The sequence below is a fragment of the Sceloporus occidentalis genome, unplaced genomic scaffold (assembly GCF_023333645.1).
Source record: "Sceloporus occidentalis isolate IW3139 unplaced genomic scaffold, rSceOcc1.0.p SCAF_10, whole genome shotgun sequence".
NCBI lineage: Eukaryota > Metazoa > Chordata > Lepidosauria > Squamata > Phrynosomatidae > Sceloporus > Sceloporus occidentalis.
In genome coordinates this window covers 22,387,042-22,414,807 of record NW_028316990.1, presented here as the reverse complement: position 1 = coordinate 22,414,807, position 27,766 = coordinate 22,387,042, and the positions used below count along the sequence as shown (strand labels likewise).

The 27,766-nt window shown below is 49.2% G+C and overlaps 2 protein-coding genes across 7 annotated transcripts; both read left to right on the top strand.

Annotated features, from left to right (window-relative positions):
• Positions 1 to 252: 252 nt before the first annotated feature.
• On the top strand, positions 253 to 9,914 carry GGA2 (golgi associated, gamma adaptin ear containing, ARF binding protein 2). Of its 4 annotated transcripts, XM_089540749.1 has the most exons (15): positions 253 to 393; positions 2,369 to 2,456; positions 3,438 to 3,513; positions 4,034 to 4,132; positions 4,882 to 5,005; positions 5,394 to 5,497; positions 5,900 to 5,980; positions 6,198 to 6,344; positions 6,503 to 6,584; positions 7,146 to 7,232; positions 7,441 to 7,608; positions 8,010 to 8,120; positions 8,220 to 8,389; positions 8,829 to 8,939; positions 9,616 to 9,914. In XM_089540749.1, exons 1-15 carry the CDS (start codon positions 351 to 353, stop codon positions 9,724 to 9,726), a joined length of 1,602 nt encoding a protein of 533 aa, XP_089396875.1. In that variant the 5' UTR covers positions 253 to 350; the 3' UTR covers positions 9,727 to 9,914. The 4 variants fall into 4 exon arrangements, with proteins under 4 accessions (XP_089396875.1, XP_089396872.1, XP_089396874.1 ...); XM_089540746.1 differs by lacking the exon at positions 7,146 to 7,232 and having other exon boundaries at positions 329 to 393; XM_089540747.1 differs by lacking the exon at positions 253 to 393 and having other exon boundaries at positions 2,432 to 2,506.
• Positions 9,915 to 10,293: 379 nt separating this feature from the next.
• Positions 10,294 to 27,479, top strand: COG7 (component of oligomeric golgi complex 7). 3 transcript variants are annotated; one of them, XM_089540604.1, is made up of 18 exons: positions 10,294 to 10,378; positions 11,472 to 11,678; positions 12,210 to 12,358; positions 12,535 to 12,651; positions 14,554 to 14,722; positions 15,205 to 15,287; positions 15,559 to 15,681; positions 20,445 to 20,643; positions 21,724 to 21,851; positions 22,215 to 22,366; positions 22,809 to 22,925; positions 23,407 to 23,472; positions 23,792 to 23,975; positions 24,390 to 24,527; positions 24,707 to 24,790; positions 25,738 to 25,852; positions 26,601 to 26,744; positions 27,039 to 27,479. In XM_089540604.1, exons 2-18 carry the CDS (start codon positions 11,513 to 11,515, stop codon positions 27,203 to 27,205), a joined length of 2,301 nt encoding a protein of 766 aa, XP_089396730.1. In that variant the 5' UTR covers positions 10,294 to 10,378; positions 11,472 to 11,512; the 3' UTR covers positions 27,206 to 27,479. The 3 variants fall into 3 exon arrangements, with proteins under 3 accessions (XP_089396730.1, XP_089396728.1, XP_089396729.1); XM_089540602.1 differs by having other exon boundaries at positions 22,212 to 22,366; XM_089540603.1 differs by having other exon boundaries at positions 10,378 to 10,456; positions 22,212 to 22,366.
• Positions 27,480 to 27,766: the final 287 nt, after the last annotated feature.

Genomic DNA, 27,766 nt, shown 5'->3' with positions numbered 1-27,766 from the left:
GTGCCAAAGGGAGACGGGCTTTTCGGGGGCGCCATTTTCGTGGGTGGCCTAGGGCTGGCCTGAGCCCTGGACTCTGGAGCAGCCTGGAGCTGGGCTGACAAAGCTGCTTTGGAGCTGACCCAGGTCAGCCTGAAAGGGTGTGTTTGTGGGTCTGTCTCCTTTCCTCCCAGCCAGGGGTGAATCTTGTGCCAAGGCGGGGGACAGGCCTTCTTGCCAGCCTTCCTGAGCCCAGCCTGGCCTAGGGCTGGCCTGAGGGCTGGGCTTGGGAGACTAGGGTCAGTTCCCAGCCTGGCCAAGCGGGGAGGGGCCTGGCCGGACTTCCGAGGGGACGGGCGGAGAAGGCAGCGGCCATGGCTCGGGCGGCTCCTCCGGGCGCCTTGGAGCGCCTCCTGCGTGAGTCCGAAGCCAGGGAGGGAGAAGGAAGGAAGGAAGGAAGGAAGGAAAGAAGGAAGGAAAGAAGGAAGGAAGGAAGGAAGGAAGGAAGGAAGGAAGGAAGGAAGGAAGGAAGGGGGGCTCTCCTCTGGAGATCCCTGGAGTCTGGGGGTGCCCCTCGCCCCGTTCTTTCCCCCGATTGACAGATGGGAGGGAAGCCCCCGGGGGTCCCTGTCCTGGGCAGAGTGGCCCGACGTCACCCTCCCCGCCACCGAGGAGGAGGACAGAATGTAGGACGCGACCCAATCCAAGCAGCAGAGGAATGTTGTCAATAGAAACCCACTTTCCAGGCAGCCTTTGCAACTATCATTGCAAAGCCTGCTTCTGGCCATGTATTCCTCCTCCTCCTCCTCCTCCTCCGGGTGTTTCTCTTCCTCATCAGAAGGAATGCCTGACTTGCAAGACACTCTTGGGCGAGGCAAAGGCACGTGTGGACGGAGAACCCGTGACTCTTCCCTGCTTGGAGCCCATTGGAAAGGCAGAGGGGAGGGTCCTTGGCTTTGGCACCCCTTTGCCCCCTGGCATGGTCTATCACTGTAAAGGATATTATTATTATTATTATTATTATTATTATTATTTCTCACCCGCCAATAAAGACTTACTCCGTTCTGCCTTTGCCCCCAAAGTGTGGGTCTGTGTCTGCCAGGTCCAGGATGAATAAGAAACAGCTAGGAACCACAGTCTAATCTTTAAATTGTCGAAACAAGATCAAGCAAATCAACAGCGTCTCCAAACGCAGTGGGAGCACAAACAGTTTAAAACCACATTAGTCAGTTAAAGGCCTGTGGAGAGTTTGCGCTTCTTTCCATGTAATAAAGCAAGTTATATTTCCCCCCCGGCAGCAGTCTGCCTCCAGTTTGCTTAAACCGTCTGCATATTTATTTTTAACGTTTCCGTCCTCTTTCCAAATGCAGCCGCACACCAAATCAATCCCGATGTTCCCCTCGCTGTGGCTTCAAATCTTTCCAAGTGAAACAGCTGGAAAGCGCAACTGTTTGGGCATCCTCTGTATTCAATGGGCATCCCTCAATGCAAGAGATGCCCCATTTCGGCCCGTTCCTTCCAGCAGGTCCCTTGTTTTGAACCCAGGACCCTTTTCAGGTTTCCCAAGGCCTTTGGTCCTCCTGCAGATGTCCCAGACTGCAAAAAGCCCCAATGGCCGGCATGACTGTTGTCACCCAGATTGTCACCTGAAACATCTGGCAGGCCAAAGGTTTCCCAACAGGTAACTTTATAACAGGCAGATAGAAAAGGTCACCCATGTTTTCCAAAATAAAACGCCAGGCACACTAAATGATATCTGAAATCTGCCCCACTTCAAGCCTTGAGGAGAGGCAGGAAAGAAATAAAATACATTGTTGTTATTATTATTATTATTATTATTATTATTATTATTATTATTGAGAAAATCCTGCAGACATTTCCTCCTTACTTCAGTAGTACTAGAGGCTTGTTGTTGCTGTTGTGTGCCTTCAAGTTGTTCCAGACTTATGGCGACCCTAAGGCAAACCACTTTCAGGGTTTTCTTGGCAAGGTTTGCTCAGAGGGGTTTGCCATTGCCATCCTCTGGGGCTGAGAGAGTGGGACTTATTATTGCCCAAGGTCACCCAGTGGGTTTCACGGCTGAGCGGAGATTCGAACCCTGGTCTTCAGAGTCGTAGTCCAGGACTCAAACCACTCTCTTTGGTAGTTGCAGATAGTTCCTTGGCTCTTATTCCTAGTTCGCTGCACCTCCAAATAAATTGCAGCCCCCTTGTGCCTAGCAGTTCCCCTGAATGTGAAATGGCACTGTTGTTTTTGTAGTTTTCCTGCTTCTCTTGTCCTTCCATTGCTAGCAGAAACTGGTGTGTGTTCTGGTTCCAGTTGGTGGTTTTGGGGTGTCTTCTGCTAGCAATACCAGATAGGGACCCCTTTTTCTCCCTTGTGTGTGTTGCAGACAAAGCCACCGACCCCAGCGGCCCCAAAGAGAACTGGCAGTGCATCCAGAGGTTTTGTGACCAGGTCAACAGTGCAGAGGCCGACGGGTGAGAGGAAGGCAGCTGTGGATGGTGGGAGAGGAAACGCCAAGTGGATGGTGGGCATTAGCATGGCGGGGTAGGAAAGTGGGCCCCATGGGCACTGAAAGATCCCACAACCCTAGCTTAAATAATATACATATATATAAATATATATATATATATATATATATATACACACACACACATATACACAAACAGTGGAGTTTGGTTATAGGACCCCCCCATGGATACCAAAATCTGTGGCTGCTCGAGTCAAATGCAATGGCACAGTAAAATGGCAGAACCAATTATTATTATTATATTAAGTATTATTACATTTTATTTATAAAGTGCTGTAAATAGTCACAGCGCTGTACATAGAATGGATAAAATCAATAAGAATAATAAAACCTGCCAGTGGCGTACAACCTAAAAAATAACAAATGCATATAACAGTAGATAGTAATGCAAGCTAGAATAAAATAAGCAAACAACAGGTTAAAAACATCAAATAACAGACATGAGGTCAAATATCAAACAAACAAAACAAAACCAGTCACACACTACTTGGAAACGCTTCCCTGAAACACTTTCCCCAAGGTTTGCTTTTTGGAGATATATATATATATATTTTCAAGCCATGGATGCAGAATCCTTGGATACAGAGGACCAACTGTATATTTATTTCATTTATATGCCTCTTTTCTCCAAGAGTGGGAGTCAAGGGAACTTAAAGGATTGGTGTGACGGTCCTTGGGAGGTTTTTCCTTGGGAGGCTTTTCCTCCCAGACACCCCACCAGACACTTCAAATGACTAAAAATGCTCTCAGAAACCACGGCTCCCAAGAAAAAAGATCTGTAAAATGTTGTATTGGAATGATACTAAATTTTGTATTGATTGGATGGATGTAATTTACAAGAAGAAACACTGAAGGTTTTTCTAAGAGGACACTTCACCCGTTGTGACACTTTCCACCCGTGACGCCAATCTCTTGCCCTCTTCCTCAGCCCCTCCACAGCTCTCCGGTTGCTGGAGCATAAGATCCAGTCGCCGCAGGAGGCCGAAGCGCTCCAAGCCCTGACCGTAAGTGTGAGCACATGCATGTGCAATGCTCTAACCTGGACCCAAGTGTCTGAGTGGGTCAGTTGTGGGGGAAGCCAAGGGCAGGGGGGTGGGGGAAGTGGATTTCCATGGAGCCGTCTGACCATGCTTTTGGAAGTTCTGCCTCCTTGGCTGCATCCACACTGCAGAAACCATCTGGTTTGACACCACTTTAACTGCCATGGCTCAATACTAGGGGATTGGCTTACACATTGTAAACTGCTTAGGGATGTTAGTTTACTGATATGTGGTATAGAAATGTACTTGTAATTGCTATTGCTATTCTGGGAATTCCAGTCTGGTGCCACATAGCATTGAGCCATGGCAGGTGAAGCAGTGTCAAACTGCATTACTGCTGGGGTGCGGATGCAGCCTGAGACCATTGCAAATTTGGACATGGGTTGCAAAGATGCTGCTGCCGCCTTCGCCTCCCATCTCTCTCTTTCTGTCTCTGTCTGGATTTTCCCATCTGGTGTCTCAAGGCTTTGTGTCTTTGCTGCAGGTCCTGGAGATGTGTGTGAACAACTGCGGTGAGAACTTCCATCACGAAATGGGGAAGTTCCGCTTTTTGAACGGTTTGATCAAAGTCCTTTCCCCGAAGGTGAGAAGAGGCGGCTGGGTGGCTGGGGGTGGGTCCCTTCTGTAAGGGTTCAATAATAATAATAATAATAATAATAATAATAATAATAATAATACAATCATCACCATCATCACTGATATAGGGACTCCAGGTGGCTCATAGCAAACTTAAAACCATACAAGTTAAAAGCAATGCAAAAATATTTAGACGTATAAACATTATGGGTTTTTAAAGAACCATTAAACAATTTATAAAGTTAAAAACATTAAAATAGTAAAATGTATTTTTTTAAAAAAACTATTCAAACCTTAGTTTTGTGTGGGTTTTTCAGGTTCTGTGACCATGTTCTATAAGAGTTTATTCCTGACGTTTCGCCAGCATCCATGGCTGGCATCTTCAGAGAACCTTACTTAAATCTGAATTGCAAAGCATTTGAAAGCCTCAAAAGCCTGAAAAAGCCTCATGGTACAAAAGTGTTTTACAAAAAGAAAGCAGGGATGGTCCAGGGAATGCAGAAGAGTGCAAACACAGCATTGGAGGCTTAATGCCAAGGTTTGTTGCTAAAGAAAAGGCACTCTTTGTATGTTAAGTGGCACTCTCTTCCATTTTTAAGACCTTCACGGATTCTGAGTTGAGCCCTGGCAGGGGACTTTGTTGGGACCCCATCGGTGAGGTGAAGAAGACTTTTCCATTGGGGAGCATCTTTTTCCTCCTCTGCCCCTCTCTTTCTCTGGTTGTGACTTTTCTTTGCTTTTGGGGCTTGTTTTCAGTACCTGGGTGAGTGGTCCACAGAGAGAGTCAAGTCTCGCATCATGGAGATCCTCTTCAGTTGGACCGTGTGGTTTCCTCAGGAAGTGAAAATCCGGGATGCTTATCAGATGCTGAAGAAACAAGGTTTCCATTTGCTTATTTCTCAAGGTTTCCCTTCCTCCCTCTGTCTGAAGTCACACAACAGCCTCAGACCACAAGCCTGCTGACCCAAGGTTTGGGGCAATGCCTTTTCCTCCTCGTGAGGCTTCTTGGCTCCTTGGATGGGGATTTGGGGTGGGATGAGGCTCAGAATGAACTATCTCCTCCTTCCTCTGCTTCAGGGAGGTTTTACGCAAGAATTGGGCAGCTGGTGTTTAATCCAGCTCTTTTGAAGAATTCCTTATCCTGGTGACACTTGCAAGGAATTTTTTAAACAAGAGTGATGTGTCCAAAGGGAGTTCCATCCCTGGCCTTTGGACACCCAGCGGAGACAAATGGGAACACATCAGCACTACTGCAACCTTTCTTTCAGGAATCATAAAGCAAGACCCCAAATTACCAGAGGACAAAATCCTGCCTCCTCCTTCCCCAAGGCCAGCTGGGTCTATTTTTGATGCTGATAATGAGAAATCCCAGGTAATCTGACCTCCCTTTTGCTCACTGTCTGGGTCAGGAAGGAGCAGCGGTTGTACCGTGGTTATCATTATTACCATCATCATTACCACCATCGTCTCTCTCTATCTCTGAGAGCAAACTCAAGGTGCCTATTCAGAACCCAGGATTCTGACCAAAGCTGGAGCACCAACAAAGAAGAGGCAGCTTTTGTCAGGTTCAGGGGAAATCCCATCTTCTGCAAAAGCACTCTCTGTGTTTTAAAAGTACACCAAGGAGGCCCTTATCCACACAGGTTAAGGCTGACGCTGGAGTAAAATAAAGCCACTAATGATACAAAATGCAGCTTTAATTGATTGCATATAGATGGGAGGAATAAAGGATGCAGCCACGGAAACAACAGCAAGGTTTTTATTTTCTCTGCAGCTTTTAGCCAGGCTCTTGAAAAGCAAAAACCCTGACGATTTGCAGGTGGCCAACAGGCTGATCAAAGGGCTGATCAAAGAGGTTGGTGTTTGTATCCTCCACCCCAGAAATGGGTTTTATGCCCTGGCACACTTTCAGTCACCAAAGTGGTGGGAGCGACATCCCCTGGAGTGCCAGAGGCAGCCCAAGTAGGACTCTCCCGGGCTCCAGAGGATGCAGTCTGCCCTGGCAATGGTGACAGAGAAGGGGCTTCAGGGAATGGGGTTGATCATTCTGAGTCATTTGGGCCTCTTTGCAGGAGCAGGAGAAGTCCGCCAAAGTGTCCAGGCGCATGAGTGCCATCAAGGAGGCCCACAGCAGTGCCATGGCCCTGGAGGAGATACTAAGCAGATTCAGGGCAAAGGAGGGAGACTCCTGCCCCAAACCAGCCCTGGAGGCTCTGCAGGTGAGTCTCTCCTTTGGGACATTTTGGGAGCACCTGGTCTGTGCATGAGAAGGCGAGCTGCAAAGAAGAGGGTGACCTATGAGGCCTTTTGGTGAGGGAGAGGGTCCAACCCAGCTCTCTGAAAGAGCGTATGTGCCATGGGTCTTCTCCCCCCACAGGACATGCGTGCCAAGTGCGAGAAGCTGAAGCCCCTGATGTTCCGAGTGGCAAGCGAGACTGTGGAGGATGAAGAGGCTTTGGGTAATGTGTGGGTGGCACAGGACTTTGGGGAGGAGGAGAGGGCGGGGGAGCCCCGGGATTTGGGTTTGTGTATTGGGACTTGATTGGGGGGCCTGAAAATGGCCCATTCTGGGAATCTGGCAATCAACCCAGGACCTCAGGTAAATGGGATGCCTAGCTTGTTTCAAAATGTATTTTCATGTACAGTTTGCTGCATGAGTTGTGCAGTCTGTAGCTGTGCACTTTTGCTCATGTGCAACCATATCTTCCCTGATCCTTCTGCAATATACAGTAATCACTGCCCAAACTTGTTTGAGGTGTATGAAATGGTGGGTTTCCCTCCAAAGACAACTTGGTGGTCGTGTGCCTGGGTCTGGCTCAGGGAAATGGATGCCAAAGCCCATCTTCTGCTGCTGAGCACCAGGCAGAGACCCTTCTCCAGATGTCAAGGGTGGGATGCAGCTGCAGCTTGGAGGGCTGGTGTCTTGGAATAGGGACAGAAGCCCAGTAAGGCTCCAGCTCCCTACCTGTTCCTTTGGGAAGTGACAGACAGAGAAATCCTCTTTCCTCCTCTTTCTGTAGCTGAGATTCTCCGTGCAAATGACCTACTCCTTCAAGTACTCACTTTGTATGAGCAGGTTGTGGGTCCGACCTCTGCTGAGGCTGCAGGTAGGTCCCTTGCCAAGGTCAGCTTGGCTTCTGCCCTGCAAACATGCCCAGGAAAAGGCTCTCATGCCACATTCATTGAATGTATTGAATATTAAAGGGTGCTTCCATGCCTCTCTGCAACATCTCTGCCTTTGCTTTCCTTCTGGAGTGGCTGTCAGGTCCCTGGGAGAAATAGGCTTTTCACAACCCCATTTGGCTTCCATTTCAGCTGTGCCTCCAGACAGCAGAAAGAGCCTCCCATTAATTGACTTCTCTGAACTGGATCCTTCATCCCAAATTCCCACACCAGCAGCATTGCAGGGGAACCCAGACTCCTCTGGTGACCGTGTCCCATCCTCCCCATCTGCCCATTCACTGGACGAGGAGCTGATGTCAGGTCAGTTGGGGGGCAACCTGGCCAACCTTGCTTAGCCTCTGAAATTAAAGAGGCAAAGAGTGGGATCCAGGTGGTGACCCAAGCCTTCCCCATTTGTAGTTGAGGCATTTCAGCATCAAAGCCAGGAGCCAGATGAGAAGACCCTGCTGCGTCTCTGGTGCTCCTCTACCTCATGGGGTGGGTTGGGGTGTTTTGTACTGGGGGGGGCCTTCAGGTTCCCCCATATCTTGTCTCTGGGGTATCAGGAGTGACAGAAGCCAGAAGGAGAAAGTCACAAGGAATGCCAGTGCACTAACAGTCCAGGCAAGATGTAACCTGAGGATGGGGTGCAGAGGTGAAGGGGGCTACACTTCTTTTGCAGGGGAAGACAGTGCCTACATCCCTCTGTTTGTCTCTTCCAGACCTTCCCAACAGCCCTGTGTCCAGCAGGGCCTCTGAAGCACCACCATCCCAGCCACCCTGCAGCAGTTCCTTGGCTGCGCTTTTCATCCCGCTAGATTCAATTACTCTGAGTAAGCCAGGTGGGTGGGGTCCTTGATGGGGCTGCAGGGCCTCAGTGTCCCCTCCATGGACTCTGACTTGCTCCACATGTTTCTTCTCCTTCCCAACAGGTGCCATTCCACCCGTCACCATCTTCGAGTGGGGCGGCCTGAAGGCCATGCTCCACTTCTCCCGGGACTGTGTTCCTAGTCACCCAGCCATCAAGGTGCTGGTGCTCTCCCTGCTTAGCATGTCTCCTCACCCTGTCCTGGGCATTGTCTTCCAGGCTGCTGTGCCCAAGGTGAGAGAGACCCTTGTCCCCAGCCCCAAGGGTGGCTGAACGGATGCTGGGTGGGACCAAAGCAAAGCCTAGGAGGACAAATGTAATTTCTCCCTGCTTAGACACCTTCCCCTTCAAACCTAAAAAGCCCAGTGCAATTCTAAGCACATCTGCTCAGCCATAAGCCATAGGGCAACAGGTTACATCTCCATGAAACAGCTTTCTAAAATGCAAAACACAGCTCAATCCTATGCCATTTGCATACACTCTTATCTCCAACGACAAATCGGAGAAAAGAGCTGAAGAAACAAATTGGCATTTATGTCCCGGGGGCAAAAAGAGTGGCAAATAAATAGCTGGATGGCCCTCCTGCCCCAGCCTGCCCCTTGCTGAACTTGTATACCTGAGCTGAGTGAATGACTCTTCCTGTCTTTTCCTGTTTTTGTTTTATGAATGGCAGTCTATGGCCATCAAGCTTCAGCCAGCCACAGGTTCAGAGCTTCCAGCCTTCAACCCTCTTCTGCCCCCAGCAGTGATCTCCCAAGTCTTGCTGCTGAACAACCCTCAAAAGGTATGTCCTGTGTGTGTGTGCAAAGGGGCTGGCATGCCAATGGGGAGCTCAGTTGGCTCCAGCCACACTCTGGGAGGCCAGGAGTGGAGGTCTTGTGCCCCCATCCTTTATAGGAGGACTTGGTTGGGTTGCAGAGAGCAAGGCCTGCCTGAAAAAGGAGCTGGCATGTGATGTCAGCAGCAATTCAAAAATTAGGCTTATCACCCCATTCCTTGTGTGCATGCGGAATAGGATCTGGGAACGGTGGCATAGAAATTAAATAAATGACTGAACGAAGGCTGAACAAAATGCAGCAGAGAGCAGTGTAAGAGTGTTCATGGGCCCCCCTTATACAGCCTGCCTGGGTTGGGTTGCAAGCCACCTTGAGTCCCAATTTGTATGGAAATGTGGAATGACGACAACGATGATGTTGTTGGTGGTAATAATAATAATAGGTTACCCCTATTTCCAGTCTTGTGACTCCACTGCGGCCTCATAGCCCGATCCCAATGCCTTTCCCCTCAGTTACCCAAGTGGCACAGAAGGTATTGATAGTAAAAGGAATCGCCAGGAGATTCAGGAGTAGAGGAAGCAAGCAGCCCCCTTTCCATCTTCAGCCCTGGGCTCCTGGACAGTCAGCCATGGCACCGTAATCCATCCAGGAATATCAGACCATCTTCCCTTCCCATCCCTTTAGGCTCCTTTGCGGCTGAGATACAGGCTCCTATTCACCCAGAATGGACAGACCCACGACGAACTCGGGGAGGTGACCAGTTTCCCCCATGAAGACCTCTGGCCTTTGAGCTGAAGCGGGCAGTCGGTGGCTGCTTGCCTGGATGCCCACGAACATCGCCTTGGATTGGGCTGGGCCTCCCCTGTGGACTTTGTTCCCAGATGTTCACTCCAGTGTTTTTGACTATGGCTGTGCCTTCTTTCTGTAAAGCAAGCGGTGCATTTTGATAAAAACATAACCTTCTCTAAAGGCGGTTGGAGTTTATACATGCTGCTGGATGTTTTCCTTGACTGATCCTGAAGAGAGAGCTATGGCATCCTGGGATTTTTAGTTTGCCGTGGCACCAGCACCATGACAGGCGTAATTTTGTGCATGAAACAATGTTTGTGTACACTGAAGCAACAGCATTACTGTCTCAGCCACCCATTTGGACAAAACAACAGCTCCCAGAATTCCATAGCAATGAGCTTGAAAAGCTAAAGCGGTGTCAGGCTGCATTAAACTCTGCTGCAGTTCAATGGACCCTTAAAGGTACAGCAGCCTTTTGGTTGAAGGGGCGGGGCGAGGGAGTTCCCGGAAGTCCCTAGCAGAGAAGGGCAGAGTGACGCCAGGGGGCGGGGCTTATCGGGAGCCAGTCCCGTGACCAAGATGGCGGCCGCTGTCAGCTGACGAAGAGGCCTGAGTGTAGGGAGCAGTGCGCCTGCGCGCAGGTGTCTTCCGGGGGCAGGTAAGGGTCTCTTAAGGGCAGCGATGATGCTGGGACTTGCAGTGGTCCCATAGTGGCTGGAGGATGCTGGGAGTTCTTGTAATTCTCATTCTGCCATCAGAGGGGGCTCTTGAGCTGCATCCACACTGGAGAAATAACCCGGTTTGGCACCGCTTTAACTCTGTCTGGCTCAAGGCTATGGAATTCTGGGAGTTGGAGTTTCTTGTGGGTCCAGAGCAGACCCTCACAACAGACTCCAACTCCCAGAATTCCACAGCCTTGAGCCAGGATGCTGAAAGGGAGTGCCAAACTGTTATTTCTCCAGTGTGGATGCCATGTTGACTTGGGGGGGGGGATTCTGGGAACTGTAGTAGCCGTTGTGACCATGCTGATTGGGGGATGCTGGGAGTTATGATGGCCCTGGGGGTTGTGGGAGCTGAAATCCAGAAGAGTTAACTCTTTCTAACTCTCCTGACCATGGTCCAGAAGTCACACTCTCTCAGCCTCAGAGGAAGGCAAAGAAATCTTGCCAAGAAGAGACCTTAATAGACCCTTTAATACACTCCCTGATGTTGTGGTGACCCCCAACCGTACAATTATTTTCGTCTCGGTTCCTAAGACCATCAGAAATGTGTCTTTTCCGGTGGTCTTAGTCGAGAACAGCTGCACCTACACTGGAGAATTAACCTGGTTTGGCCCCGCTTTTTCTGGCTCAAGGGTATGGAATTCTGGGAGTTGGAGTGTGTTGTGGGTCCAGAGCGGAGCAGAGCTCCGCTCTGGGCCCCACAACACACTCCAACTCCCAGAATTCCATACCCTTGAGCCAGACAACAAGTTAAAGCGCTGCCAAACCGGGTTATTTCTCCAGTGTGAATGCAGCCTAAGAACTGCCCCCTAAGTGTGCTTTGAAATTAAATCAGATTATCCCAAAGGTGCCTTAAGGAACCTGCCTTACCAGGTCCTTAGCGCAGCCTTTCTCAGCCCACTGAGCCATTTTGCTTTTGACATTCTCCATAATGACATTTCCCATAACAGATTTTTGGGCTTGAGTTTTCCTCCTGACCTTGCAGCTGCGCCCGCATTCACCTCCATCCCTCTTACGTCCTTCTTCCAGGTTCTGCTCCCGCTGTCCTGACTGGCAGAAGGCCGACCATCATGGACTTCTCCAAGTTCCTGGCCGATGACTTTGAGGTGAAGTCCTGGGTGAACGGGGCCTTCCGGTCAGTGCAGCAAGAAGCCCCTGGGAAGGTGGACGCCCATGCAGCCACCCTGGTGATGAAGCTCCAGCTCTTCATCCAAGAGGTCAACAACGCCGTGGAAGGTCAGGCAGGGTTTCCTCATCCAAACATGGACTCCAGGGGTCTTTTTTGCGGAGGGGGCAGGTTTGACTAGCCTGAGACAGAAGTGGCCATATTGGCAGAGCAGACAGCTTAATAGCTTTGTTGCTGCACCAGTACAGGTTGCATCTTGCTTGTCCAAAATACGCCAAAATCATCCACATGGGCAGCTGAGCTACTGACACTTTTGCTTTCTGATGGTTCGGTGTACACAAACATGGTTTCCTGCATAATATTATTAAAAATACCACATATAAAATTTCCTTCAGGCTATGTGTATAAGGTGTATATGAAATATAATTGAATTTTGTGTTTAGACTTGAGTCCCATCACCAAGACATATTTGTATATGTAAATATTAAAAACAAAACAAAACCCAAAGACTTCTGGTCCCAAGCATTTCCAATGGATGTCTTATGTTGTAATGGTCTGGGACTGCACAGTAAATGCCTAAATCCATTTTTAGCTCAAACTAAAGAACACTCGCTGAGTCATTTTGCCTTGCCTTTCCACAGAGACGAGCCACCAGGCCCTCCAGAGCATGCCCAGGGTCCTGCGAGAGGTGGAGGCCTTGAAGCAGGAGGCTGCTTTCCTGAAGGAGCAAATGGTTCTGCTGAGGGAGGATATTAAGAAACTGGAGCAGGACACAGCTCAGTCGATGCAGGTACCCAGCCCTCTTTCATGGGCATCGCTAGGAGCTTGGAGGGTGGTGGTGATGTGAAGAGCAGCAGGTATGGCTATGCCCAAAAGAAGGAAATGTGGGGCCCTTGCACCTGTGGCGGGAAGGAGAGGACTCCAGATGCCTCTCACAGCAGACTGGTGTGGCTCTGTGTCTTCCAGGTCTTAGTCCAGCTGGACCATGTGAAATCCCGGATGCAGCTGGCAGCAGACTCTCTCCAGGAGGCAGACAAGTGGAGCACCCTCAGTGCCGACATTGAAGAGACCTTTAAAACGCTGGTATGGCACCCTATGCCCAAAAGAAGGAAATGTGGGACCCTTGCCCCTTTGCTAAAGACAGAGGGGTGATGGCTGAGATAGATTGGCTGTTTCAGGTGGGGGGTGCGCTCCATCCTTCCATCCACTGCACCTGCAGCTCTTCAGGTTGGTGCTCTCTGGCAGCGTTCAGATGTCAGCCATATTATATTATTATTATTATTATTATTATTATTATTATTATTATTATGCTTTATTCATATAGTGCTGTAGATTTGCAGAGTGCTGTACATACAAACAATAAAATAGATACGTGTAAACCTGCCCCTGGCATACAGTCTCAGAAATAGTAGCATAATACATATAAATAATACATAAGAATGCAGGAAAGGGTTCATTAGAACAGGCAACAAATTAAAAACGTCAAATAGCTGAGATATAGAGATATAACCTGTTGGAAGAGCAATGCAATTGTATCACTAAAAACAAGAGAACAACTAGAAAATGATAACTTTAAAGTAGATTGGTATCTGTATTTTCAGCTAGCAGAAGGATTTAGACTAGACTGTAAAAATATGGGAATTTCTAGAGAAGCAAACGAATTAGATAAGATCATAGAAAAAAAAGGGAATAAGCAGCTGGCTAATTATTATACAATCTTAAAGGTAAGAGACCTGGAAGATGAATGTATTAGACACTCCATGATAAAATCGGCGCAAGGTATAGGGGAAACAATAGACATTGAACTCTGGGAGCAATCTTGGAAGGACACCAAAAAATTTACTTTATGCCACAACTATAAAGAAAACTATACAAAAATGTTGTTCAGATGGCATATGACGCCTGTAAAGATAAACAAGATTTATAAAGCCGAAAATAGTAAATGTTGGCAGTGTGAGAGATTGGAAGGCACCTTCTTCCATGCCTGGTGGGAATGCGATAAAGCTGTTCTGTTTTGGGGGGAAATGCAGAGTTTAATGGTAAATATTTTAAAGGTTGACATCTCATCGGATCCACATTTGTTCTTGTTAAATATGGTGGCAGTATTGGATGATGAACATGCTCAAGAATCTTTGTGTTTAATTCTATATATGGTAACTTCGGCCAGAATCTTGTACTCTCAGTACTGGAAAAACTATCAAATACCCTCAGAAAAGGAATGGTTGGCCAAGTTAAATGAAACTAAGACACTAGATATCTTAACAGCCAGTCTGAAAGATAATGACACAGAGATAATTCAGAAAGACTGGGAATGTCTAGAAATAGTAATATGAATAGGACGACCTGATCTGAGATTTGATCATCTTTATTTATATTGTACCGAAATCAGCGTTATTTAAGTAAAGGTTCCTCTGCTTATGAGAAATATAAGACTATTAGAAATATAAGACTATTAGAAAAAGTTATGTTTCATACAAAACTTGAAGATGAAGTTTAAGATCTGGAACAAGAATATAAAACTCTTAGAATACACAATGTTCAATAGCAAATTGATTTCCTATTGACATTTCCGCTTTCCTTTTTCCTTCGGTCTTTGTACCTTTATCTCACTTTGAAATAAAACAACTTCTGTTAATGATAGACCAAAGCAATAGGTTGGAGATGTTTATTTTGCTTAGTATAAAGTTAGAGGAAAATAAGTTAAGCTAAGTAAGCAAAGTGCTATAAGGTCTAATGGAAGTGTATTAAGTTAGCTATATATAACAGCAATTTAGAATTGGTGTTCCGATGTTTTGTTGGTATAAGTATATGTACGTGTATATGGATTTTATGTATTGGATGATGTTGTGTGTTATATTGTATGTGTCTTGTGATATTTTCAATAAAATAGCGAATAATAGTCACGCAATGCCTGGGAACGCTATAGGCTTGGGCATGCTCAGTGTCTGTGACAGTGACTCCGTTTTGGCCTTCTCTTGCCTGCAGGATGTCTTGGTCATCTCGGCCAAGCTGACCAGCATGCAGAACAGCCTGGCTGTGTTAGTGGACACCCCGGACTACTCCGAGAAGTGTGTCCACTTGGAAGCCCTTAAGAACCGGCTGGAGGCCTTGGCGAGCCCACAGATCGTGTCTGCTTTCAGCACTCAGTCTGTCGGTGAGGAGGGGGTCATGGGCCCTGTGATCTTGGCAAGGGGGCACTGGAGGCTTCTGGTGGGGGGAAAGGACCTCCTTGTGGAGATCCAGATCCTCCATAGTCCAGCAGCTGTGTTAAGAAACTGCCAGCAGGGGGCATCCCATACCTGAGCCTGGCAACCTGGTTCTGCTCCTATTGGAGCACAGTGGCCGTGCATAGCTGAAGATGTACAAAAAGTCATGTTTTAATCATTATTCTTTCAACCCACTTATCTGTAGAATGTGGAGCGTGGAGTGCCCCATGCCCAAAGCCCCCCAGTAGCAGGAGCAGGATGGGATCAGAGTAGTGTTTCCTTGTCCGTGGCCTTGCCAGCCCCAGGGCCAGGACTGTGGGCGTTGGTGCTTCCACTTGGGAGGGACAGACCTAGCTGGGTGGATTTCCATGCTCTTTTTACCAGAGCATTTTGTACCTCTGAACCCCCACAATCTTTTGTGTCTTCCCAGATCAGGCCCGAGTGTTTGTGAAAGTCTTCACAGAAATCGACCGGATGCCACAGCTACTGTCTTACTACTACAAATGCCACAAGGTAACCCCTGCTCCCATTGCTTTCTTGTTCCCACTGAAAGAGTTGCTGACAGTTTCTTTAGACCAGAGCTATGGGATGTACGTGGCCTTCTGGGTGGTATTGGATTACAAATGCCCTTATGCATTGATTTTGTTGTCCATGTTACTCTGGAAGAAGAAATTCCCATCCCTTCTCCCAGTCCCACACAGTGTCCCTGCAGGCAACCTAAACGATGCCCTGGGCATGACCCCCCTTTTCTGACGGTGGTCCTGGCCGTTTCTCTTGCTCTCAGGTGCAGTTGGTGGCCGTCTGGCAGGACCTGTGCCAGTCTGACCTCCCTTTGGACCGGCAGCTGACAGAGCTCTATGACATGCTTCTTGGGACTTGGCACTCCCAGCTCCAGTGGGCCATGCAGGTACAGCCGGTGGGGGCTGCTGGGCAAGGAAGGTCTTGGAGGGGGTTGTGGTCCCACATGCAGGTGGTCACACAGGTGTTAAAGATTTGGCCATAAACTAGAGGCCTGCGGGTGGTTGCTCTGGTCCCCGGGGCTGCCCTATCTCCCTCATCTCTTTGAAATGTGTCTGAATTGCTCAGCCGAACAAAAACGGCAGGCTGGTGGTTGCAACATTTCCGTCGACTCCCTTTTCATTTCTGGCCTGGCCAGTCCATCCCCTCTAGCGTTTGGTAAACCAGCCCATGGAGTTTGCCTGGATTTCCTCTCTAAGCAAACTTTGCTTGCAAAATCCTTAGCCATTTCTATCTCACTAAATAAGAAGAGCTTGAACATAAATTGGGTCCTTGCAGCTAGCAGATGTAGTTTTCCACAAAGATGACACCCATGTCTTCTGTACCTCTATGACCACACTATGCTCATGTGGAATTTTGATGTGTCAGGGCAATTCAACATCCTGAGAGACCTCTTGTGCAGGTGTGTGCAGATGAGAGGTTTAAACCAAATTCTTGACTCTGAGGGCAAGAGAGAGGTGGCTGAAAACACGGGGAATTCTGCAGCCAGACGGGTTGGATTTCAGACTGATTTTTCTGTAGAACTCCCTGGTAGAGCCAGAATGACTGAGGCAGGTTTATTTTCAACCACAAAACTGATGCTTTGAAAAGCAGAGTGTAGATACTTCTAAAGCTGAGTATAAGCAGCTCAGACAGCATTTAATTGTGAGGCACGCGGTGAACTTATATTCAGCCAAGGAGCAGGATATAAATTTGGAGAGTCTGGGAGAGGCCATTGGCCTTCATCATGTTTTGGACTGGATCACCTGCAGTTAGTGTCCTACAACCCCTCCCCCCCACATTTCTGGACAACTCAACAGTTGCACACTTTGAGCCATTGTTATAAATTTTACAGGCCTTTGCATTGGAAGAGCCAGAGAGTGTCTAAGGGCTAGTTGCTTTGCTTTAAGAACATCTGTTCAGGTGCCCTTGCACCTCTGCACTTGGTTGTACCCTATGGCCCTCTTCTTGAATCTTGAGTGCATCCAAGTGCAATCCTTTGGGCCCAGATTCTTTCCGCAGAGAGACAGATTGTAGAGAAACAGAGCAGATATGAACCATTGGAGGGGCTTGTGAGATGCCCCTGAAGGTTGTCTCTGGGGGTTTCTGCTTGGATACAGGCCCTGGATTAATTCCTGTGGTGGTGCCTACCGCTGCACACCTATTCAGTATAACCCTAAATCTGCCACAGCATTAGAAAAGACCTGGAGTGCCCCATTGGCATCTTCAAGGCAAAACTGGTTTCTTGTAGCAGGCGTTTTTGTCGCCAGCTGCCAACTTCATCAGATTAGGTTGATGGAGGCTTTCACCCATGAAGGGGAAAGGCTGATCTTTATCTCTGGCAACCGCTGGAAGTTCACTCTACGGCAAGGAGCCTGGATTGAGTTCCCTGCTCAGCTGCCCAAACGTGATAATCTTGGACAATTTTCCTATGAAATCGACTCGCTGTCTTACTGCCTCTTTAGTGCCTCCACTGAGGTTCCATGTGGATTCTGCCCCAGATTTGATTTTTACCCATTCCGGGACATGACTCTGAATCAGATGTGATCAGGCACAGTCAAGTCCTCAGTATGCTTGGGACTTGGTAAATATTTGCCTTCTGTGAGAAGCTCAGATGAATAAAAATAATGCATCAGCCAACTTAAATAATGGTTCTTGTAATCTTCTGCTAAATCCTCAATGAATATGGGATATGTAAGCAGCAGGCCATTTTAACAGCTAAGCTGCTAAAGGCCATAAAAGTGACAGAAGAAATCAGTCATCACCCACTTCTCTTTCTTCTTGATCCCGCTTTATGTCTGTTCTTCCCCTTTGTTTCCCTAACTGTTTGCTTTCGTAGGATCCTTTGCCCACCCCTCCTCTTGCAGGCCTGATGGGGGACTCCCAGGTGTTCTTTGCTTGGGGGCTGTCTCTCTCTCTCAGACCCCCAAAAGTGCAGGGCCTCCTATTCTATAACGGCCTCTTTGGGGTTGATTGAGTTGTGAGAAGCATTGTCAAGATTATAAAGAAAGATAAGGGATTTCGAAGCTTTAATGAGAATCGGTCACCCTTTGGAATTTCTCTGCTTTGTTGGTGTTTGGCTGAACACTTTCTCCAATTAGGAAAGCCTGTGGGACTCTGGCTCTGCAATGAGACGATTCAAAAATATTTTTGTTGCTATAATATTTGTCATCTAGTCAGCTTTGACTTGTGATGACCTTCTGAATGAGAGACCTCCAAGACCCCCTTAGCTCAGGTCTTGCAGACTCAGAGAAGGAGCTGTGGCTTCCTTGATTGGGTCCACTCACTTGTCACACAGTTCTCCTTCTATCTTCCAACTATCTAAGCATTAATATATTTTCTAATCAGTCATGTTGCCTCATGATATGTTCCAAGTACGACAGCCTTATTGAGTCAGCTTGGCTTCTAGGGAGAGTTCGTGCCTGATTTCCTCTTGATCCCATTCTTTTATTCTCTTAGGAGTCCATGGTATCTGCAAAACTCCTCCAGCATCACAGTTTGAAATGTGTTGATATTTACTGTCCAGCTTTCGCAATCTTACTTAGAGATCAAAAATACTGTGTCTAAGATGGTTCTGATTGGCATTCAAAGATATATCTTTACATTTGAGGATCCTTCATAGCTGCCCTTCCAAGTCTTAGTCATCTTCTGATTTCTTGATTACAGTCTCAATTTTGATTGAGCCAAGGTATGGGAAACCTTTAACTCTTTCAGTGTCTTCATTGCCCGCTTTAAAGTTATGTAAATTGTCTGTGGGCATTCTTTTCTTTTGTTAATATTCAGAAACATTTGGTTCTATATATTTCTCAGGATGTGATAACCATTCCCAGTTCAAAACAAGTTGGCCTTGAGTCCAGGTGGAGCCATAGAGTAACTTGTGGAAGTTGTTCCTACCCAGCGCAGCACCTGTAGGCACACCAGCCTTATTGTTCACACATAAGGAAATGTTATGCGCCCAGCTGCTTGAGCATTGCATAGTGTTATTATCTGCATGGGTTAATCCCAGAAGGAATTTCCTTCTCTCCCTCTTGCTTGCAAGCAAACCCATGGGCCACCTCAGTGACATTTCAATTCATTTACTCAGAGACTTGAACCACAGATGCTGGGATGGGCCCCAGATTTTTACAGGCTCTCCACAGACAACAAAATGCTTTAAGCAGCTGAGATTCAAGGATACCTTTTTGACCAGTGCTAATTCTAGTTGGAAGTTAGGAAGTGCTGCTGTCTTTCTGCACAGTCACACAGTTTGTAGCAGGAGAAAGCAAACAAGTGTAACCATTTTTCATCTATAAACCTTCTCTGGCTTCCTCTTGCTTTGAACCAATCCAAGGCCACCAGCTCCAAAGGTCATCATGAAGCTTGGTCCAGTTTATGGCTTCCAATAAATGGCAGGTTTTGCACTTGCCACACGCTCACCCAGCATCCTCCTTTAGCCTCCCCTCCCTCATAAAATCTTCCCTTCACATTCATTTCTGTCTTTCTGCAACCAGAACAGCTGGAGGTGGTCATGGAGGCCCCCAGCATGACATATAGGCACTCTGCTGTGAACCCATTCTTTGGGTTTTCTGATCAGCTGACTTCCCTTCTCAAACAAAAACTTCCCAGGATGCCTTTGAAAGGTAAAGACCGTTCCCCAAATGCTTCGTGAGCCCTCCGCTTGCTTCTCTTGGGTTTTTTCCAGTCCTTTGTACACTTTGGCCTTCCATATGTCAACTCCCAGAATTCCAGACTGTTGGCTGTCCTGGCTGGGACTTTTGGAAGTTGAAGTCCCTAATGTCCCTACCATCTCTTAACACACACAACTAGCAGCATTTTCAAACCAGGCTGAGAGCCAGTGTGATGTTGTAGTTTGAACACTACAGTACAACTGGAGACCAGGGCTCAAATTCCTTCTTGGCCAGGGAAGCCCACTGGGTGACATTAGGCAAGTTACACTGTTTCAGAGAAAAGCAAGAGCAAGCCCCTTCTGAACAAATCATGAGATTGTTGGCACACATAGAATCATAGAATAATAGAGTTGGAAGAGACCGCAAGGACCATCCAGTCCAACCCCCTGCTATGCAGGAAATCCAAATCAAAGCATCCCTGACAGATGGCCATCCAGCCTTTGTTTGAAGACCTCCAAGGAGGGAGACTCCACTACACTCCAAGGAAGGAGTGTGTTCCACTGTCGGACAGCCCTTACTGTCTGGAAGTTCTTCCTAATGTTGAGGTGGAATCTCTTTTCCTGCAGCTTGCATCCATTGCTCCGCGTTCTAGTCTCTTGAGCAGCAGAAAACAAGCTTGCTCCCTCCTCAGTATGACATTCCTTCAAATATTTAAACAGGGATATCATATCACCTCTTAACCTTCTCTTCTCCAGGCTAAACATCCCCAGCTCCCTAAGTCGTTCCTCATAGGACATGGTTTCCAGACCCTTCACCATTTTAGTCACACTAAAGAAACAACTTGAAGGCATACACAACAACAACAATGTTTTCATCCCAATAATTTTTATGCCAAAGCTCTCCAGGTTATTTATACTGGGAGAGAATTTGACGGCAACCAACTAGGGATACCCAACTGTCTCACAACCGCCATCCCTTCCCTGCCAAGTGGGGGGCTTCTGCCACTGTTTGCCGGTGCCCACCTTCCCCCTTTTTCTCACTCACTTTGGCTTTTGTCCATCTGCAGGTTTTCAGGAACCCCCACCAGGTTGTGACGGTGCTGCTGCTCCAGGTTCTGGGGGCCCTGGTGCCTTCTCTGCCCGCCTGCCTCACCACTTCCATGGAGCGCATCAGCCCCGAAGGCAAGTTGGCCCACCTGCTGGGGCTTCGGGAGACCACTGCCTACTTTGCCCGGGGCCTGGAGGCTGCCATGCTGCCCAGCCTGAGTAAGTGCCCACCCCTTGGCCAGGAGGTTTAATCTCTCATGCCTTGCCGGCTGGCAGGGTTGCCCTTGAGGAAATGCCCCTGGGGCATGCGTTTCTTTTAATTCGCCCTGTACATGGGAGAAACATTGTTTTCCCTTTCCCTTCACAGGAAAGCCATTTGTTAACCTTGCTCTGATGGTATTTATTGGTTACATAACATTTGTACCAAACTTTGTTTAACTTGCCTGAGCATTGTTGACACAGTTCTTAGGGTGTTTGCTGAAGTGAACATTATGGAGTCTATCTTGAGTAAACACCATTTAGCACTTTTTGCTGCTTAGACATGCTGCTTGGATCCCACTCCCTCTTTCCCATTCAGTCCCATGTGAGGAGGGGGCAGAACTGCCTTTGGAGGAGAATCTTTGAGTGGCCTAAGGCTTCCTGTGCTGAGTCGGGTAGGGGGAGAACTTTCCCTGGGTGGGATCCAGCCATTCGGTTTCCCCATATGACTGAGACCCCCTCCCATTGCCACTGTTGTTGGGCAGGTTGCCAGCTCTTTAATGCCTCTCTACTAATTTTCAAAGGTTGACCTGCTTTTCCTAAAGCTTAATATCTATCAAAAAGAGCTTTGGGTTGGATTTGAGCCAGAGCTGGAGGATTCCCGGAAACCGGAGTTAAAATCCTTACCTGGCCATGGGAATCCCCACACTTTGGGCCATAGAAAAAGGCAGTGACAAACCAGAAGGAACCAAAATGATGTAGTAGCTTGAGTGCTGGACTAGGATTCTGGTAGACCAGGGTTCAGTTAATCGCTCAGCAATGGAAACCCTGTTCACTGGGTGACCTTAGGCAAGTTGCACTCTCTCAGCCTCCAAGGAAGTCAGTGGTGGCAAACCTCTTTTGAATAAACCTTGACAAGAAAATGTGAAGATAGGGTTGCCTAAGGTCAGGCCCATAACTACAGGAACAACAGGTATTGACTTTGCAGTCATTGTGGCACATCCATTTGTTTGTGTTCTTGGGAACAAAAGAGTTGGGCAGACAGAGGGGTAACCTCTGAAGCCCCTGCCCAGGTGTGATCCTTTCTTTTTGGACTTTCAGAGGAGTGTAACTTGGTGAAGGTGGCGGAGCTGGTGGAAGCCACCTATGGCCCCTACAAGCCCTTCCAGCTGCAGTACGGAGACCTGGAGGAAGAGAATCTCCTCATCCAGATGAGCATCATCCCACTGGTAAACAGAAGCCCCTTCCCTACTTTCCCACTGGTCCCATCCATCTTTTTTTCACTTTTCACAAAGTGGTGTGCTAGGGTAGCTCTCATTAGAGTTGTGAAGTCAGAATGGATGGAGATCTTCAGCTGAGTCCACAACCCAGGCCCCCTGATCTTCAGAGGTGAGGTGGGCCACTTCTAGGGAGGGAGGGAGGGAGGGAGGGAGACCCTCTTGGTGGATGCACCTTATCCACTGAGCCCATGTCTGCTGGCCAGAATCAGATGCTGGCTCTCATTTGCCTTCAGGAGCTAGGCCTTGGCCATCGTGCCTGTTTGCCCAAGCCTCCCTGAGTATGTGATTGTAGATTATGTGTCTCCTCAGGAGCACGGAGAGGTCATCGACTGCGTCCAGGAGCTGAGCCACTCAGTGAACAAGCTCTTTGGCCTGGCCTCAGGAGCCGTGGACAACTGCCTCAAGCTGACGGACGGGCTTGGTGTGAGTGGCCTCCTCAAGGCCTTGCGGTCCCTCTTCAGCAAGTGAGTTCTTTGGCCACTGGCCAGGCAGACCAGGGCCGCCCTCCCAGTACCCTGGGACTGGCAAGGCTTGTGTATATTTTGTGATTCTTCACAAGCCCAAGACCCTCCCTGTCCACAAGGATGGGGTCGTGGGCAGAGAATTTGGCTTTTCAGTGAGGACAGATTGTAAGGGCTGCTGTAAAGCAAAGAGCCTGTGCCAGTCGGCTCAGTTTAGATGAATGCGTTCAAGCTGCAGAACTTTGCTTTTTTCTGTTAAGAGTTGCTTTTCTGGCGAGGGGGTTCTGTTGAGGCAGAGGATGTACAGGGCTGGTATTGCAAGGGGAGTTAGCTTCCTGCAGCCTTGGCCCCTCTTCCTCTCCTTCCCCCACCCAATTTGTGATAACTGCCCTACCTGGCAACCCTGCTCTGCATGGGCTGTTGCCATTTCTTTCTCTTTCTGCAGATACGTCTCAGACTTCAGCAACGCCCTGCAGTCCATCCGGAAGAAATGTCAGTTGGATGAGATCCCTTCGGATTCGTTCTTCCAGGAAGATTGGAGCGCTTTCCAGACAGCAGTTCGGTGAGGAGTGGGGGGACTGACTTTCTCCAAGCATACCTTGATATATTATTGCTTAGCATGAGTTGGACCATGTGCTGAAAGCACACCTAGTCCATGACTTCTCTTCACTATCTACCTGTTGGCCTCTTTCCCTGCCCTGTGCCCCCTGCCTGGATTAACCTAAGCAGCCCAGAGCCCTCCTCCAATCCCCACAGTATGCATCTCAAGCAGAGACCTGATGTATGGCCGAAAGCATTTTTTGAGCAAGTAGTTGCTGATAAGCAAGCAAGCCAAGTTGCCTGCTGCAGGGAAGTCAGAATCTTAAACTTGATGCAAAGTCCATTGCTTCAGTCCTAAGGAAAGCCTTGGGGAGACCACACCTCATCCAGCACATTTCTTTTCTGGGTGGGATTGGGGTTCTCTCTCCATTATAGTCCTTTTGGGGCCTTGTGAATGTAGTGATTGTCATGGCTGCCTCCCCCCCCCCCCGCCTCACCCTCAGAATCATCGGGACCTGTGGGGAGCTCCTGCACCAGTGTGGAGACTTCGAGCAGCAGCTGGCAAACAGGTGGGACTCGCTCTGGAAAGCTGAGGGAGGGAGGGAGGGAGGGAGGGAGGGAGGGAGGCTTCAGAGAGCAGGCAGGGGGCATTGTGGTCCATGTGGTGGCCATTAGGAAGCCCAGGCAGGGCTAAGGGGACATCCTGAAGCCAGTGGCCACAAGTACAGGGCCAGTCCCTGGCACATTGGAAGGCAGGGACATAGGAGCAACTGAGGAGCCCTACTTGAAGCCACTTTACTACAGAGGAAGGGGGTGTGCAGTTGAGGACTCTTCTCCAGCCGCTGTTCCTTGGGGCCAGTGCCATTTGTGTCCCTGGGCCCTTTACAGGATCCTCTCTGCAGCAGGGAAGTACCTCTCGGACTCCTACAGCCCATGCAGCCTGAGTGGGCTCCAGGAATCCCCCTCGGAGAAGCCGAGTCCCCTCAAGAACCCCTGGCAGGAGCACAACTACCTCCAGCAGGAGAGCCCGGCCGAGTACGCTGCCCTCCTGGAGATGCTCTACACTCTCAAGGTGGGGCAGGGCTGGAGGCTGGGGTGGGGTGGGTTGCTGGACCAAGGCCCCTCTCCCTTTGAACCCTCCTGGCTGGCTGGGTCAGATGGAGCGGCTGAGGAGCCTCATCCCCTTCTAGCTCTCTGGGTTGCACCAAAAGGGCCTTTTAAATTAGATGGACATGTGCTGCTTAACTGGCAGGACAGAAGGATCTCTCCTGGGGTGTATACTGCTGCTTTGCTAGATCTTGTGGCAGTAAGTTCCACTGCTTCCCTATGAGCTATTGAAAATTCAAAATGCTGAAGGCATGATTAAAAAGATTATCAAAAAAAGAGAGCCCACACAACAATGTGCAGCAAAAACATTTAAAACAAAGGCAAAGACGGAAAGGAAAATTCAGACTGTGACTGAAATACCCCCTGTGCCCACCTTCAGGAGAAAGGGACCAGCCATAACCTGCTGTCAGCGTCACGCTCGGCCCTCACACGTCTCAACCAAGTGACCCACCAGCTGGCCTTTGACTCCGTTTTCCTTCGCATCAAGCAACAGCTCTTGTTGGTCGCCAAGATGGAGGTGAGAAAATCCCCCGTGAAGCAGCCATGACCACTCAGTCCCCATCTGGGTCGGGAGAAGTGGGGAAGAAATAGGCCTCCCCAAATAGAGGCCTGTTTTGGGAGGAGGGAGAGAGGGGATCCCCTTGTAGTTCCACTTCTCTTGGCCACCATCTTTTCCTTCTGCTTCATTTGAACCAGGGCTGGAGTACAGGAGGCAACGGGGAAATGCTCACGGATGACTTGCCCAACTTCAGCCTCACCCCCCTGGAATACATCAGCAATGTGAGAGAAGTTGGGGTGTGGTGTGTGTGCATGTGTAAAATATAAAGACCACCAGTATGACTGCTGCCTGGAAGACCCATCTTGCTCCTCTGGGAAGGAAGGCAGAGTGGCCTTTGGGAGAATCTGTTCCCTGGTCCAGCTGGCCAGGCAAGTGTAACCCTCACCAGGGTCCTCCCTCTGTGACAGTGCGCAGGGGCCTGGACCACATCCTGGGAGACCTTGCCCCATGCCAGGAGAGTCTGTGTCTGCTCTCTGGATCAGGGGTTCTGCACAGGTGCAGGGGTAAATAGCACAGTAAGTGAGTGTGCTCCTTGGCTCCTTTGTGACTGGGGGTGCCTCTTGTTTCTGGCATGGGAAAGGTTTGGCTGATCAGGTCCAGTCTGATCCAGGTGGAGTCCCAAACCTCTCCAGTTGAGCGACTGGGAAAGAGATTTCCTGGCCTGAGAGAAATGGGATGAAGGGGCTGCACTGGAGAATGACATTCCTAGGCTAGAGGGACCGTGACTCTAGCCTGGCATAAGGCCACTCCCTCATCCTCCTGTGTCTTTGAGGGTGACATGGAGTTTCATAAGACACCCAGGGGAAGGATTTCACTAGGAGATAAAGCCAAGAATGGGAAAATCCCCATGGAAGATATGAGGCCCAAAACAGTCTATAGAAACTAGTGACTAAGGGGAGAGGACATAAGGCATGAAAACTGGAGTGGAGCTATAACTCAGTATGGGAGCTGGCCTTCAGCAGCTGGGCTCTGCCCCAGAGCCTAGCCTATAGGTCACCCCAGAGCCATTGCAGCCTTGTTTTGGGGTTGCCCAGAAGGGCCCCCCCCCCAAGTTAAAGGAGGTGCCTAGAATAACAGAAGTGGTGCAGATGGCTGTGTGGAGGGGCATTTATTCCCCATGTTGCTGCCTTGTCCTGTCCCAGAAGGAAATTCTTCTGCTTGTTTCCAGATTGGCCAGTACCTTCTCTCCCTGCCTCTCCATCTGGAGCCCTTTGTGACCCAGGAGGACTCTGCGCTGGAGCTGGCCCTGCATGCTGGGAAACTCCCCTTCCCTCCTGAGCAAGGTGCGTAGAGTAACTCCTGGGACCCCCGAGGAGGGTCCTTTTCTGCTGCTCTTCCAACTTCCAGCATCCCTCCTCCCAAACCGAACCTAAAGGGGAAGCCTATGAGGGAGACCTCTGTGCGATCCCTCATCACCTTCTGTGGGGCCTGGCCACCCCTTTCCTCCTTGTGGTGTTTTAACAGGAGACTCTATTTAACAGTCTTTTAAACTTTTCATCATTGATTTTAGCTGTACTTTGTTTTAATTTATGCTGTGGGCCAACTTGGGTTCATTGTTGGGAGGAAGGAGGGATATGTTTGCAAGTGAGGTAGCATTGCCTTGAGTTTTCCCCATCGTGAGTCTCTTTCCTCTTAGATCTTTGGGGGCTGATATAGTGACCAAATGGCCCAGCCCAGGACTCCTCATTTCATGGGTTGCAAAGATCTTTGGGGGGGGCATGCTGTCTTCTGGGGGGGCATATGTGGAGAATGTCTTATCCCACTTTTGTTATCCATGGAGTGCTGGCCGTGTCCCAGTCCATGTGCTGTTCTAATCCCCTCCTGACACCAAGATTCTGCACAATGGCAGCAGTGTGTGTATGTGCATGTGCATCTTGGGTTTTGCAGCCGTCAACCTGTACCAGATCGATCTGGGAAGGAAAGATAGGGTTGCCACTGGAGACAAAGAGATGGGAGGGCAGAGAAGCCATTTTCTTCTCTGAGGTTCAGGTAGCATATCTCTCATGCAGGTGTACTTCCCTTCCCCCTCAGGTGATGAGGTTCCGGAGTTGGACAACATGGCCGACTACTGGCTGGGCTCCTTGGCCAGGGCCACCATGCAGACCTACTGTGAGGTTATCCTTCAGATCCCGGAGCTCACTCTACATTCCACTAAGCAGCTGGCCACAGATATTGGTGAGCGGGGGCAGGGGGGATTTCTGCTCCAGACAGGCCACAAATGCTGTCCTCACCCTGCTCCTACCAGTAGGACAGTTGGGGGGGGGGGTTCCTTGGGGGTCCCATCAGGGCTGCTCTTGCCAGGGACAGGATTCTGGCTGTTCACTCAGCCTGGGGACCCTGCCTCCTTTCTTGCAGTGTGAGGGTCTTGGAGCTAAGGTGAACCCCAAGCCCCACTAGGTTCCATCTGCCCTGGGCTAGTGGGCCGTCTGGTTGGGCCTCCTCCAGAGATGGTCATCTGTGCTCTTGCAGACTACTTGGCCAATGTGATGGATGCTCTGGGCCTTCAGCCTTCCAAGGCTCTCCAGAACACTGTCACCCTCCTCAAGACCAAACCGGAAGACTACAAGCAGGTGTCCAAGAACTTTCCCCGGCGTCTGGCCAGCATTATCGCGGCCATGAGGGGCCTGGACTATTGAAGTGGCCTGGACATCTGTCCTGGAGTATGGGGTCCCAGGTGGGTGCCTTGAGGCAGAGTTGTCTAGAGCACGGGGACTCCATTGTCTGTGCCTGGAGCCCCCCCCCCCACACACACACATACCTTGCAGGGTTGTTGTGCTCCTGCCAGGAGCTGGCCTGCAGAGGAACTCAGATGCAGTGCCTCCACAGGTTGTTGAGGGCACACAGAAGAGGTTCTTTGTACATGACTCATCTTGTGATTTGAATAAATTACTAAGATTTGTAAGTTACTCAGCTAGCTCCATAACAGTGCAACTATCAATTGCTTGGGGTGGGGGGTGGGGGGCATTTGCACAAAGGGCTGGCAGTCTATGAGATGGCCTCAGTTTTACAGGGTGGGGCCCGCCATTAAGCTGGCCACTTTGGTGCTAGTGCCAAAATTGGATGCAGGGGGAAATTGGGGTGCAGGGCAGAAGGATTTAGAAGGGGGGCTCTTGATGAATAGGGAGGTACAGACCCCCCCACTTCCTTTTGTTCCTCTCCCTCTCCCTGTGATCATCCAGTTGCATTTGGAAATCATT